At 39.0% G+C, this 13959-nt stretch overlaps 1 protein-coding gene across 1 annotated transcript in view; it reads right to left on the bottom strand.

Moving 5' to 3' along the window:
• Positions 1-2093: 2093 nt before the first annotated feature.
• The window catches only part of AP4E1 (adaptor related protein complex 4 subunit epsilon 1), a 70947-nt gene continuing 59081 nt past the window's right edge, over positions 2094-13959 (bottom strand). Inside the window, exons 18-21 of the mRNA XM_055435930.2 lie at positions 13374-13931; positions 11675-11865; positions 8382-8539; positions 2094-7503 (exon numbers count right to left, since the gene is read on the bottom strand). Of these exons, the coding sequence (XP_055291905.1) occupies positions 7343-7503; positions 8382-8539; positions 11675-11865; positions 13374-13931 (1068 nt within the window). The 3' untranslated portion in view covers positions 2094-7342. The remainder of the gene's footprint in view (positions 7504-8381; positions 8540-11674; positions 11866-13373; positions 13932-13959) is intronic.

Below are 13959 nucleotides of genomic sequence, written 5' to 3'. Positions count from 1 at the left end.
CTGCATGTTGTAATTATCTATGGAGTTTAATAATAGCAGGAGCCAATGTCTGATCCCTCAAAGAATCTGACTATGGTCTAAGGTAAGGGATTTTAAAATGATCCCATCTCGTGGATTGCACAGTGATTATATTTGTGTTATGTTGTGTATGTTGTGTATCGCTCAGTCATGTCCGACTCTTTGTGACCCCATGGACTGTAGCCCACCAAACTCCTCTGGCCATGGAATTCTCCAGGCAAGAATACTGAAATGGGTTGCCATACCCTTCTCCAGGGAATCTTCCGGACCCAGGGATCAAACCTGGGTCTCCTGCATTGCAGGCAGATTCTTTACCATTTGAGCCACCAGGGAAGAATACCATATTGTATATTTGAAATCTGCTAAGACCCTAAGTGTTCTCACCACACACAAAAGTAACCGTGTGAAGTGATGGATGCGTTTTAATTAATTTGACTGTGGTAATCATTTCACAATATATATTAAATCATCAAGTTAGACAACTTGAAAAAAAATCACATTGCACAATCTAAATTTTTTTGTCAATTGATGCATTTTCTCCTCAAGCCACCAAGCAATTCTGAGTGGAGGGACACTGGCTTTTCCTACAAATTAACTCAATTCTGTCACTATATACCTGGAGACAGAATCAGATCTTATAAGTTAAAGGATCAGTTCCACTGTTCCACTTCAGACACCAACCACAAGTCCAGGTTGTCAACTACACTGCTGATCCAATGAATGTAAACTGGAAAGTCCCACAACCCACTTCTCGGGTTCAATTAATTTGGGTGGCTCACAGAATCCAGAGAAACATTTGTTAAATATTTCCTGGTAAACTTATGTTTACCAGTTTATTATAAAGGATAAAAATGAAGAGGTATAGAGGGTGAGAAACAGAAGGGTCCCAAGCAGAGGAATTTCTGTCCTCACTGGAACTGGGGTGTGTCCCCTCCCAGAATGTGATGCATTCACCAACACAGAAGTTCTTTGGGCTTAATCTCCAGCCCTCAAATCTTTCCCTTCCTTGAGCTCAGTGGGTAGGGCTGAAAGGTCTAACTCTCTAAGTACTCTCTCTGGTGACCAGCCCCTTTCTGAGGCTGTGGGTGAGCCACAGGCCAAAGCCTTTTCATTAGCATTAACTCAAGTGTGTTCAAAAAGGCTCCATATAAATAATTAAAGACACTCCTGTTGCTTCTGGAGGTGAAGACTGGTCCAATATTCGGGTTCAAATAATTTCACCTTTCTCTTAAAGGCTCAAAACTCTTCTACTTAACCCCACTAACCATCAACTAAGATGAAAAAACTAAATTCTTACACATTGATATCCATGAACCCTTGTTCAAATCAGACTAAATGCCTTGTAGCAAATCAGACTAAATGCCTCTCCCTAAGAATATATATGCCTTGCCTCTGTTCCTATTTGTCATATAATATAAAGGGCAGAACGCTGGGCTGGAAGAAGTACAAGCTGGAATCAAGATTGCTGGGAGAAATATCAATAACCTCAGATATGCAGATGCCACCACCCTTATGGCAGAAAGTGAAGAGGAACTAAAAAGCCTCTTGATGAAAGTGAAAGAGGAGAGTGAAAAGGTTGGCTTGAAGCTCAACATTCAGAAAATAAAGATCATGGCATCTGGTCCTATCACTCCATGGGAAATAGATGGGGAAACAGTGGAAACTGTGTCAGACTTTATTTTTCTGGGCTCCAAAATCACTGCAGATGCTGACTGCAGCCATGAAATTAAAAGACGCTTACTCCTTGGAAGGAAAGTTATGACCAACCTGGATAGCATATTAAAAAGCAGAGACATTATTTTGCCAACAAAGGTCCGTCTAGTCAAGGCTATGGTTTTTCCCATGCTCATGTATGGATGTGAGAGTTGGACTGTGAAGAAAGCTGATCACCGAAGAATTGATGTTTTTGAACTGTGGTGCTGGAGAAGACTCTTGAGAGTCCCTTGGACTGCAAGGAGATCCAATCAGTCCATTCTAAAGGAGATCAATCCTGGGTGTTCACTGGAAGGACTGATGTTAAAGCTGAAACTCCAATACTTTGGCCACCTCATGTGAAGAGTTGACTCACTGGAAAAGACTCTGATGCTGGGAGTGATTGGGGGCAGGAGGAGACGGGGACGACAGAGAATGAGATGGCTGGATGGCATCACCGACTCGATGGACATGAGTTTGAGTGAACTCCGGGAGTTGGTGATAGACAGGGAGGCCTGGCATGCTGTGATTCATGGGGCCACAAAGAGTTGGACACAACTAAGCGACTGAACTGAACTGATAAAGGGCAGAGTCAGCCACTAAGTATGCACACACTTAAAAGTGTGGAGATGTGCAATTAAACTTCTAATTACTTTTCTCTTATGGAAGCATGAATAATCTCTAGGCTCTAGTCTCTACCCATTTGGCCTAAGTCCTGTCAGACTCCATCAGGGAAAAAACTTCCTGAGGTTTTAGTCACAAAGGCAACTTAAAGAAAGGAAAAGTACTCATCCACTTAGGAAAATAGTTTAAAATAACTAAAGAAAATTGAGTCCTTCTCTTGGAGAAAAGCCCACAATCTAGCCACAATCAGTTATGAGGACCTACTAGCTTTCCAGCGTTATAGATGTTCCAGTAAACTTGCTTTGACTTTCCCCACACACAGGCCCATCCTCTCTGCATCCAGGCCACAATCTTTAAGTGCTCATGGTTCTCTGGGACTCATTTTTGGGGGTATCCTCTTATCTTGGATCCATGTACCTACCACAACATTTCCCGAGTGATGCAAATGAACATTTCCTTTTCTTGTGCTCTATCCCAGGGGGCCTGTTCTTTCCCAACTTTCCTGATGCTATTGACCTTTTTAATATCAATATAGTTGATATTATACTATATAAACTCTCCCAATAAACTCTCCCCTTACCATAGTTCTTTCTCACTTTTCTAAAGAAATAGGTGATACTAATTTAGCTGCTAAATCTGTCTTATATTCATTACCTCCCCATATTTAATTTCACTGACCAAATGTCTACCATTTTCCATCCTAGAAAAAGTTCTTCTAGACCAGGAAGAACTCATGAACATCTGACATATTATAGAAAAGTTCCCATTCTCCAAGTCATAATTTCTATCTGTAATCACATTTCCTTCACAGAGAGATCTCTTAAATGACATGGCACATTCTCATGGGACTTAGGTTGTTGTTAAGGGTCTCTTCTAGCGGTCATATTTCTCCTCTCCTACCTGGTACAAACTGGCACAAGTTATTTCCACTGGAACCCTTTTCTGCTGACTTCTATCTATAAGCCAAATAAGTTCCCTTTTCTTTATTTCTGGGACAGCCACAGGACTACTAAAATCAATCCCTGTATATTACCTGGTCTCAGATAGCTCAGTTGAAAAGAATCCACCTGCAATGCAGGAGACCCCAGCTCGATTCCTGGGTCAGAAAGACACCCTGGAGAAGGGATAGGCTACCCACTCCAGTATTCTTGGGCTTCCCTTGTGGCTCAACTGGTAAAGAATTCCCCTGCAATGCAGAGACCTGGGTTTGATCTCTGGGTTCAGAAGATCCCCTGGAGAAGGGAAAGGCTACCCACTCCAGTGTTCTGGCCTGGAGAATTCCATGGACTGTATAGTCCATGGGATTGGACACAACTGAGCGGCTTTCACTTTCACTTCAGATTACTTATTTTTAGGGAACAGGTCTTTTTAGTCATTCATTCAATACACTGTTAGGTACCAGGCAAAAGGAATATAAAAATATACACCTGGTTCCTAGCTCTAAAAAGCTCACAGTCTCTTATTATGCACACACATAACAAGTAAATTTCATATAGTCATACCCCTGGCCCATTCAGCTGCAGGCCATCCTTCTTTTTAATTATTGCAATGGGTGTGAGGCATTTAAACCTCCTTTACCTTCTGTGTCCCAAATATCAGTTTCAAGCCCCAGAACATTTTTCCTGCTATGCATTATAGCCAACAAGAGGCATCTGTAAGTGAGATTTAAATATCACTTCTTTGTGTCTTGGGATACGCAATGCAGAGATGGCCAGGAGACTCAGAGTCTTTAGATAAGAAGTCACCACCTGACTTAACGTGTTTCTTGCATCTTGAGGAGAGGCGATATAGAAATACTGCTCTGAATGCTCGATTCAGGCTAGGATGAAAGCAGGGGATATGGACAAGTTCCTGAGGATCAATCCATGCTCTAACCTGTCAGAAGCCCATAAAGTTTTCTCTGAACATCATACAGAAAAAGCAGTGTCTTTACTTTTAACCAATTATATGACATGTTTTGGGGATATAAAAAGTAAATCACTCTTTTCATCCCATTCCAATTGCTTCTGCTCTTTTTAGCTAATGCCTATCAAATTACTGAATAGTATTACTTTTAGATGATAAAGAATATATAGACCAAAGAACAACAAAATAGATCACTTTGCATTTATTACATGTTTAACTGAAATTTTTCAAATTACAGAATTCAACTCCAAAATAAGGCAACTAATGCCTGGTAAGCTGTTATTCCCTTGCATTTTTCCCTCCGAAAATTTTAAAACAAATGAAAACAACACCTTAAAAGACATGTGAATAGGTTCAGTGCACTTTCAGTGGCTCACAAACATGAGACAAAGACCACATTAATCCATAAAAAAAAAAAAATTGCTTGATATTTTAAAACACAAATGACATAAACTAAAATAAAGGAAAAAATAAAACACTGCATTTTAACCAAAATTGTTTCCGTAGGTTATAGAATATTTTTTTAAAATACTGCTCCTCTGCAGAGCACATGCTGTGCTTGGCATGCTTGGCACATTAGCACTTGGTAACTGTTCAGCTTCCATCTGCAGTTTTTTTCAGACGGACCCATACGCAGGGCCCACACTCCCCTGCAACTAATCTACTCCTCTGGTGGAAGACTGCCCCTTCTTCCTCCATTGTCTCTTAAGGCTTTCCTGTCTTCCCTTTATTCTCCCCAGATTCACACTCATTGCCACCTGTGTTCTCAGCAAAGATGGCCAGCAGAGAACTCACCAGCTGCATCTGCCCTCCACAAGAGCTCTCACTCCAGATGTCGCCCCTTTACTTGACTGAATTGTAAGATAAAGAGACAATCTTGCCCACAAAAAAATTCGTTATTCCTACTTCATCATCACATCTCCTACAATGCAGAAAAGGCTGGTGATGCCTGATCTAGAACTTACAACATTCATCAGTTTAGGCAGAATATATACTGCTCTGAAGTTCTTTAAAATCTACTCCTTCCTATTATTGTTTTTAAAAACCATAAAAATATAAAAATGTAAACATTCTATTAAACATTCGGCAGAAATCGTTTATCCGACTTTATGCAGTGGGTTCAGAAAGAACAAAAGTGACACCATGTTCCCTCTGACAGACCCAAAATCATACTCCCAGCCCTAACCTACCATTACACATTTCCTACCATTAGCACTGTAGGCCAAGCGTGTCTCTCATGACAACTGCTGATGCCACCCATGAACACCCTGTAACAAAGCAGCACAACAGTTCACTGTAATCTCTCCCAGCTAGCTGTCCACCTGCTTGCTGGGAACCTTACATCCACTGCTCCACACTCCACCCAGCCATGGTGACCACACAAACAAATGGAAGCAGGGACACCAAACTATGAAGCACCTCTTTTGCCACACTCTACATTCCTTCGCAAAGTGAGAGGGCACTTTGTCAGAGTATCAGCAGAACTAGGTGGGGTGGGAGGGTGCTGCTGACAGAGGCAGCAATAAAGAGAAAGCCAACAGTGTCCACCTTCTCCCAACACTCATATTCCTGTCATCATGACACTGCTGGGAGCTTGAGGATGAATCTGATATTCTATTCAAAAGGAAAAACCTACTCAGGAAATTCTAACCACTTCTCATTGCTCTTGTAGCAAGGTTTTACTGCATGCTTTTTAGAAGCATGAAGTTAACAAGGTATTTTTTTTAATAAGTAACTTAAAAATTAATTTCTTAATGTGGCTTTTGTATTTAGGGAGAGATATGCTAAACACAAATAACTAGTGAAGGCTATCAGCTTTGGGGAATTCCCTATCAGTTATGACTAATGAGACAACCTAAAACCACAATTCCACACCCGGGTGATAAACAGTACCAATTAACCAGAGTATTAACAACAATGACTTAAAACTATATTACCTGAATAGTTTCTACCATGAAGTATCAGAAAAAGTGAAATAATAAATATTTTCCACAGCACCATAAGGTTTTATAAAATACTCTGTTTTTAACATAAATGTATAATCTTAAGATTCTGGTCTATCATTCACATTAGGCTTAACCTCTTTTACTGATAATAGTTCTGACAGAGGTCATATAGGCACAACTGTAACATGAAAATCATGTATTTTACTGAAGAATCTGTATGGTAAACTTAGACTCTCACTCTTCTCGTTGCATCCATTGACTACTCGTGGATTCAAAGGCCAGGAAAGATGGTTTGGCCATTTGTACTCTATTCACAAATTTTAATGTGCCAAAAAAATCTAAGTGGTAACTAAGATATTTGCCATAACTGAAAAGTCCTTTTATACCTGTTTACTTTAGTACTGTGTGCTCTTACAGGTTTTGTTTCTAAATGATAATATTATGCAAATAGTTCTGAGTTTTTAAAACAAGAATACAGTGATTCATTTTGAATTTTAAAAATTAATGCAAGTGGAAAACAAATTTTGTAGCCAAACTGTTTGCAATTATGTGTATCAAGTTATAATAAAAACTCTACCATAGATTGGATCCCCCAAAATCCAACGTGCTCATGGGTCTCCTGAAGTATTAGTGTGTGCTGTGCCAACTTAGCTCAATACTGATCTAAGCAAACATTATTGAAAGTAATGACTTGCTGACCAAAAAGCATATGCTGCATTCCAAAGCCAAATATGAATTTGATTTGGGATTATTAAGTCCATGTCTCCCCTCCATTAACGCAGAGAACTGAGACCTGGCTTTACTATAAATCAGCTTTAGCACTAAAGTAAATCTGCTATAAAATTATTTATAACAAAATAAATTATTTTCAGACCCTCTACACTAATTGATATATATAAATCATTAGCAGTTTATAACATTAGCTTAGGCCACTTTTTTAGGACCCAAACCTACTGTACAATCCTGAGTAAAAGGTTAGGGGTACAGTTTCTTGGGGATCTTTCTTAATCATGAACCATAAAGAAAACACATAAAACCACAACCTGTAATAATCCCCATTTTCATTAGAAGTACCATTAATCCTCTTTACTTTGGTAAATAAGTTTATCTATGTAAACCATTTATTTTGATGGAGTAAAATATAAGCAGAGCTTTTGCTAGGATCCCTCCATCACTTTTTGACACTGATAAAGTAAATAGTCAGGAAGAGTAGAACATGAGGATCTGAACCACAGGGCTAACACGTCACCATGAACTCGGAAATGCAGCAAGCAGGGGATGGATGGGAGCAGTTGACAGGCCAAGAGCCCTTCATTACCTACAAAAAAACAAAATCAGAAATTCTTTAATACAAAAAGACTTCAACAGACAGTTCTACAAAGAAGATATACAAATATCCAATAAGCACGTGAAAAGATACTCAACATCACTGATCATTAAGGAAATGCAAATCAAAACTAAAATGACACACTACTTCATACCCGTTAAAACAGCAATTATCAAAATTCTACTTTGGGGTATACAACTGAAGAACTGAAAGCAGGGCTCAACACAGATTATTTGTATATCCATGTTCAAAGCAGCATTATTCAGAACAGCCAAAAGGTGGAAGCAAACCAAATGTCCATCAAAAGATTAACTGACAAAGAAAATATGGTATATTCATACAATGTGACTACATTTAGGCTTAAAAAGGAAAGAAATTTTGACACATATCATGGATGAACCTTGAAGACATTAAAAGTGAAATAAACCAGTCACAAAAGGACAAATACTGTATGAGTCTACTTAGATGAGGTACCTAGAGTAGTCAAATTCACAGACAGAAAATAGGATGGTGGCTGCCAAGGGCTGCAGAAGAGAGGCAATGGGAAGTTAGTGCTTAATGGGTACAGTTTCAGTTAAGAAAGAGGAAAAGGTTCTGAAAATGACAGTGGCAATGGCTGCACAACAAAATGAAATATATTTAATGCCACTCACCAACACACTTAAAAATGATCAAAACGGTAAAATTTTGTTATGTATACTTCACCACACAAAAAAATTCTTTAATAAAGTCTGCACAACACACTTATCAAAAAGATGCTCATAACAGGATAGACATCCCTAAGAAATCAGATACTTTTAAGAGTTTGTCTTCTGATTATAAGAAAGGCCCCATAAACCCAAGACTGCCTCCTCAAAAACTCTACAAACCTATAATGTCAACAACATGAAGTCTTAGTTCTTGTTGCAGGGCCTTTAAGGTAGAATGCAGAGCAGCTTGAGATTCTGACATCTTTACATTTTGTTTCACATCATTTGCAAAGGATAACCAGAGTTTACCAAAGTCTTCGGTAGAGATTTTTAATGGCCTGAAAATAATTGTGAAAATTAGATTTATGTCCATAAGAATGAAATGACTTTACACACTTTTCAACTGATTCATGAAAATAAAAAAAAAAAATCATTACAAATCTAAATCCTACGAAATCTGTGTTTTTTAAACCAGATACGATCGTAATGCTTACCATCATCCTCTAACTTGAAGACAATGCTGAAAACAGATGTTATTACAGAACAAATGTCTTTTCAATAAATCACCCAGTTCCCTTTTTCTGCGCATTAGTCATTACAGTAAAATTTCACCAAATAATTTCATGAATCATTCAAATATAAAACTTTTCTTTCATGTATACTTTAGATTGGGGCTTCCCAGGTTGCTCAGTGGGTAAAGAACCTGCCTGCAACGCCAGAGATATGGGCTTGATTCCTGGGTTGGGAAGATCCCCTGGAGGAGAGCACGGCAACCTGCTCCAGTATTCTGGCATGGAGAATTCCATGGACAGAGGAGTCTGGCGTGCTTCAGACCATGGGGTCATAAAGAGTCAAATATGACTGAAGCAACTGAGCACACTTTAGATTTGGGGACGAGATACTCTATCAAAGTGATGTACAAAAGTATGAATAGAAAGATCAAGTACCTTAAGCAAACTGGACCAAGAGAAAGAACTTTAATAGTTTTTAAATGGTTCAGGCAGCTAAAGGTCAAATAGTTAACACTGGGATATCTCTGGGAGGAATGGGAAATTTTTATATTCTAATTATATTTTTCTATAACATTTAAATTCTTATAATAAGTAAGTACTGATTTTATAATTAGAAAAAAAATTTAAGATACAGAGGATTTTACTCATAAGAACAGAATTGTTTGTGGCACATATGCTGTGTTTCCTCAGGTTACTAATGTTCACCATGGGACATAACCTTCATAGTCACAGAATGCAAGTTTTTTGAAGGCTGGATTTTACTTTTTCAGCACCACAGGTATAAATACACACTCTTTGACAGACTGATAAATATATTCTTACTAAAAGACTTTGAAGAATGGGCAAAAATTATAGATGGATATGTGAAAGTTAAAAAATTTTTTTACAGATATTCATTGGTATTCTACATTCTTGCCTCAGGCATGCTTCATTTAAAAAAAAAGTTTGAACACGGTACAATATATTCATAATACTAATGAGAGCAGAAGGGTTAAAAGGTTGTTTTCAATTATGTGGGTAGCACTGCACAACGCTAGTATAATAACTAAATACTGTATGTCTAATAAAAGCTTAATAACTTTACTGGTCATAGCAAACACCTTCTTCCAACAACACAAGAGAAGACTCTACACATGGACATCACCAGATGGCCAACACCAAAATCAGACTGATCATATTCTTTGCAGCTAAAGATGGAGAAGCTCTATACAGTCAGCAAAAACAAGACTGGGAGCTGACTGTGGCTCAGATCATGAACTCCTTATTGCCAAATTCAGACTGAAACTGAACAAAGTGGGGAAAACCACTAGATCATTCAGGTATGACCTAAATCAAATCCCTTATGATTATACAGTGGAAGTGACAAATAGATTTAAGGGACTAGATCTGACAGACAGAGTGCCTGATGAACTATGGATGGAGGTTCATGACACTGTACAGGAGACAGGGATCAAGACCATCCCCAAGAAAAAGAAATGCAAAAAAAGGCAAAGTGACTGTCTGAGGAGGCCTTACAAATAGCTGTGAAAAGAAGAGAAGCAAAAAGCAAAGGAGAGAAGGAAAGATATACCCATTTGAATGTAGAGTTCCAAAGAATAGCAAGGAGAGAGAAGAGAGCCTTCCTTAGTGATCAGTGCAAAGAAATAGAGGAAAATAACAGAATGGGAAAGACTAGAGATCTCTTCAAGATGATTAGAGATACCAAGGGAACACTTCATGCAAAGATGGATACAATAAAGGACAGAAATGGCATGCACCTAACAGAAACAGAAGATACTGTCACCCAGCTTATTTAACTATATGCAGAATACATCATGAGAAATGCTGGGCTGGATGAAGCACAAACTGAAATGAAGATTGCCAGGAGAAATACAATAACCTCAGATATGCAGATGACACCACCCTTATGGCAGAAAGTGAAGAAGAACTAAAGAGCCTCTTGATGAAAGTGAAAGAGGAGAGTGAAAAAGTTGGGTTAAAGCTCCATACTCAGAAAACTAAGATCATGGCATCCGGTCCCATCACTTCATGGCAAATAGATGGGGAAACAGTGGACACAGTGGCTGACTTTACTTTTGGGGTCTCCAAAATCACTGAAGATGGTGACTGCAGCCATGAAATTAAAAGACACATACTCCTTGGAAGGAAAGTTATGACCAACCTAGACAGCATATTAAAAAGCAGAGACATTACTTTGTCAACAAACGTCCATCTAGTCTAAGCTACGGTTTTTCCAGTAGTCATGCATGGATGTGAGAGTTGGACTATAAGAAAGCTGAGTGCTGAAGAATTAATGCTTTTGAACTGTGGTGTTGGGAGAAGACTCTTGAGAGTCCCGTGGACTGCAAGGAGATCCAACCAGTCCATCCTAAAGGAAATCAATCCTGAATATTCATTGGAAGGACTGATGCTGAAGCTGAAACTCCAATACTTTGGCCACCTGATGCGAAGAACTGACTCATTTGAAAAGACTGTGATGTTGGGAAAGATTGAAGGCGAGTAAAGGGACAACAGAGGATGAGATGGTTGGATGGTATAACCAACTCAATGGACATGAGTTTGAGTAAACTCCAGGAGTTGGTGATGGATAGGGAGGCGTGGTGTGCTGCAGTCCATGTGGTCACAAAGAGTCCGACACGACTGAGCGACTGAACTGAACTGAAACATTAACGTCAGTTTCTTTCAGAAGTTTTCCATAGGTTGGCCAACCCCAACCTATACAGGGTCCCCCACACTATAATCATCCATCACACCATCATAACACAATTCAGTTATACATGTATTTGTATGACTGTTCAATGTCTCTTCCTAGAATGAACCCTCTCCTCCCTAAAGGCAGGATTATGTCTAGTTTTGAGTTGTTATACTCCGTAGCATGTAGTACAGTGCTCTATCCAGAGAGGAGCCTAGTAAATACTTGCTGAATGAACAACTTGAATTAATATTCCAAAAAATATTTACCTAATGAAATCTAACAGTGATAAGTTTACTGAAAATTCAAGCTGAACAGAGTGAGTATCCATCACTTGATAAGTTATAAAACCAGACAGATTTCCTTCTGTAAAAGGTTTTTCCATCTGCACACTGTATTGAAAATTTTTGGTGCTTTCTGCTTCTGTTACGGGCAAACAGCATCCAGGTTGCTCAGTGATCTGTAAATAAAAGTAAAGTAAGTACCGAAGAAGGTATCAATACAGACTTTCACATGAATACCAATTTTCTATTTAACTGAAATGGTACAAAAGCATACTATAGTGAGATATTAATAACAAGCCACAACACAAGGATAACTGACAACTTCACTTGAGAAAAATTCACTAGCACAGATAATTAAGAAATAATAATACACAGGTCAGAATTATGTAACCAACAGCATTACAATGAAAACGTCTGTGTGGTTTAACAACAACCAAAATAAAAAAACAGTCATGTGGTCTCAATACTAACTAGTAGCAGGTTTTTAAAGCTGGAAGAGTTGAAAGGAAAAAAAAGGTATCTCTCCCTCTCATTCTCCACCCTTACTCAAATCAAGTTCTGGTGGTAAAGCTCAGACAACTGAACTGGGTTTTGGTTTGTGTTTTTAGGTTTTTAGAATTAGGTGATTCTAATGCATTACTTTGCCAACAAAGGTCCGTCTAGTCAAGGCTATGGTTTTTCCCATGCTCATGTATGGATGTGAGAGTTGGACTGTGAAGAAAGCTGATCGCTGAAGAATGGATGCTTTTGAACTGTGGTGCTGGAGAAGACTCTTGAAAGTCCCTTGGACTGCAAGGAGATCCAACCAGTCCATTCTAAAGGAGATCAATCCTGGGTGTTCACTGGAAGGACTGATGCTAAAGCTGAAACTCCAATACTTTGGCCACCTCATGCGACGAGCTGACTCACTGGAAAAGACTCTGATGCTGGGAAGGATTGGGGGCGGGAGGAGAAGGGGACAACAGAGAATGAGATGGCTGGATGGCATCACCGACTCGATGGACATGAGTTTGAGTGAACTCTGGGAGTTGGTGATGGACAGGGAGGCCTGGCGTGCTGTGATTCATGGGGTCGCAAAGAGTCGGACACGACTGAGTGACTGAACTGAACTGAACTGAACTGAATGCATATCTATGGGCTTCCCTGGTGGCTCAGCAGTAAAGAAACTGCCTACAATGAGGGAGCCGCAGGAGACGTGGGTTTGATCTCTAGGTCAGGAAGATGCCCTGGAGGAGGGCATGGCAACCGTTCCAGTATTCTTGCCTGGAGAATCCCATGGACAGGAGAGTCGGGCAGGCAACAGTCCATAGGGTCGCAAAGAGTCAGACATAACTGAAGCGACTTAACACAGCATGGCAGCACAATGCACATATCTACAGTTAGGAATTTCTGCCAGGTCAGGCCTGGGTAATATCCCACTCAATGCATTCTAGCTCATAGAAGAAATTGAATTAGTTTTCTCAGTCTTCTCCAATACAATCTTTATTTATGTTCCCTTGTCTCTTTTGAATTATTTGTCCCACTGAAAATAATTTAATAAATCTGTCACACTTTTCACTGTTTTTGCTAAAGAAGAAAAAAGGATGTGGGAGAAATTTATAAGCCATCAGAAGAGTCAACAGCAGAAACACTAAGGAAGCACTGTCCATTTAAGGCAGAAATAACAAACCATTCATTGTCTTACCTTGAAATTTTCTGCAGGAGCAATTTCTAAGTCAGCACTTTTCAGTTCCAAACCACTCTTATTAAAAACTGACCAGACCACCAACAAACAATCATCTTTCCAAATTTTGTAAGAAGACACAGATATGGCTTCATTATTACAGACCTCCATAAGATCTGAATGTATGTGTTCAGTAGTTTCTTCCAACAAAGAAGAAGCTAAAGAGATTTCATTAGCAACTGAGGCTGGAGTGGCTTCAGGAGGGTGAAAAACTTCCATGTTGTTATCAGCAAACAAAGAGGGTGTAGACAGCCTGCAATTTGAGATTTTCTCAACTAAGGGCAGTTCTGTCAGTGACTCAGAATTCAAAAGTTCTGAACTGAGAGAAAATTTCTTTAATTCTTTGTCTCCTCTATCCTGCAAATTATCCAAACAATAATCTTCTTCATAAGTCACATTTGATGAAGAACTAAAGGAAGAACGGATTATATTTTGATGAGTGGTTGTTTCCTCACTTTTGGTTTCTTTGATTTTTGATTTCCTTCTAAACTTGTGAGAAATGGTATCTGCTTTTCCAAGCTGCAAAGATAAAACATGATAATATAAA

The sequence above is a fragment of the Moschus berezovskii genome, chromosome 9 (assembly GCF_049115385.1).
Source record: "Moschus berezovskii isolate FMDL1 chromosome 9, NW_MosBer_1.0, whole genome shotgun sequence".
Taxonomy (NCBI): domain Eukaryota; kingdom Metazoa; phylum Chordata; class Mammalia; order Artiodactyla; family Moschidae; genus Moschus; species Moschus berezovskii.
This window is presented reverse-complemented; position numbering and strand designations above follow the sequence as displayed.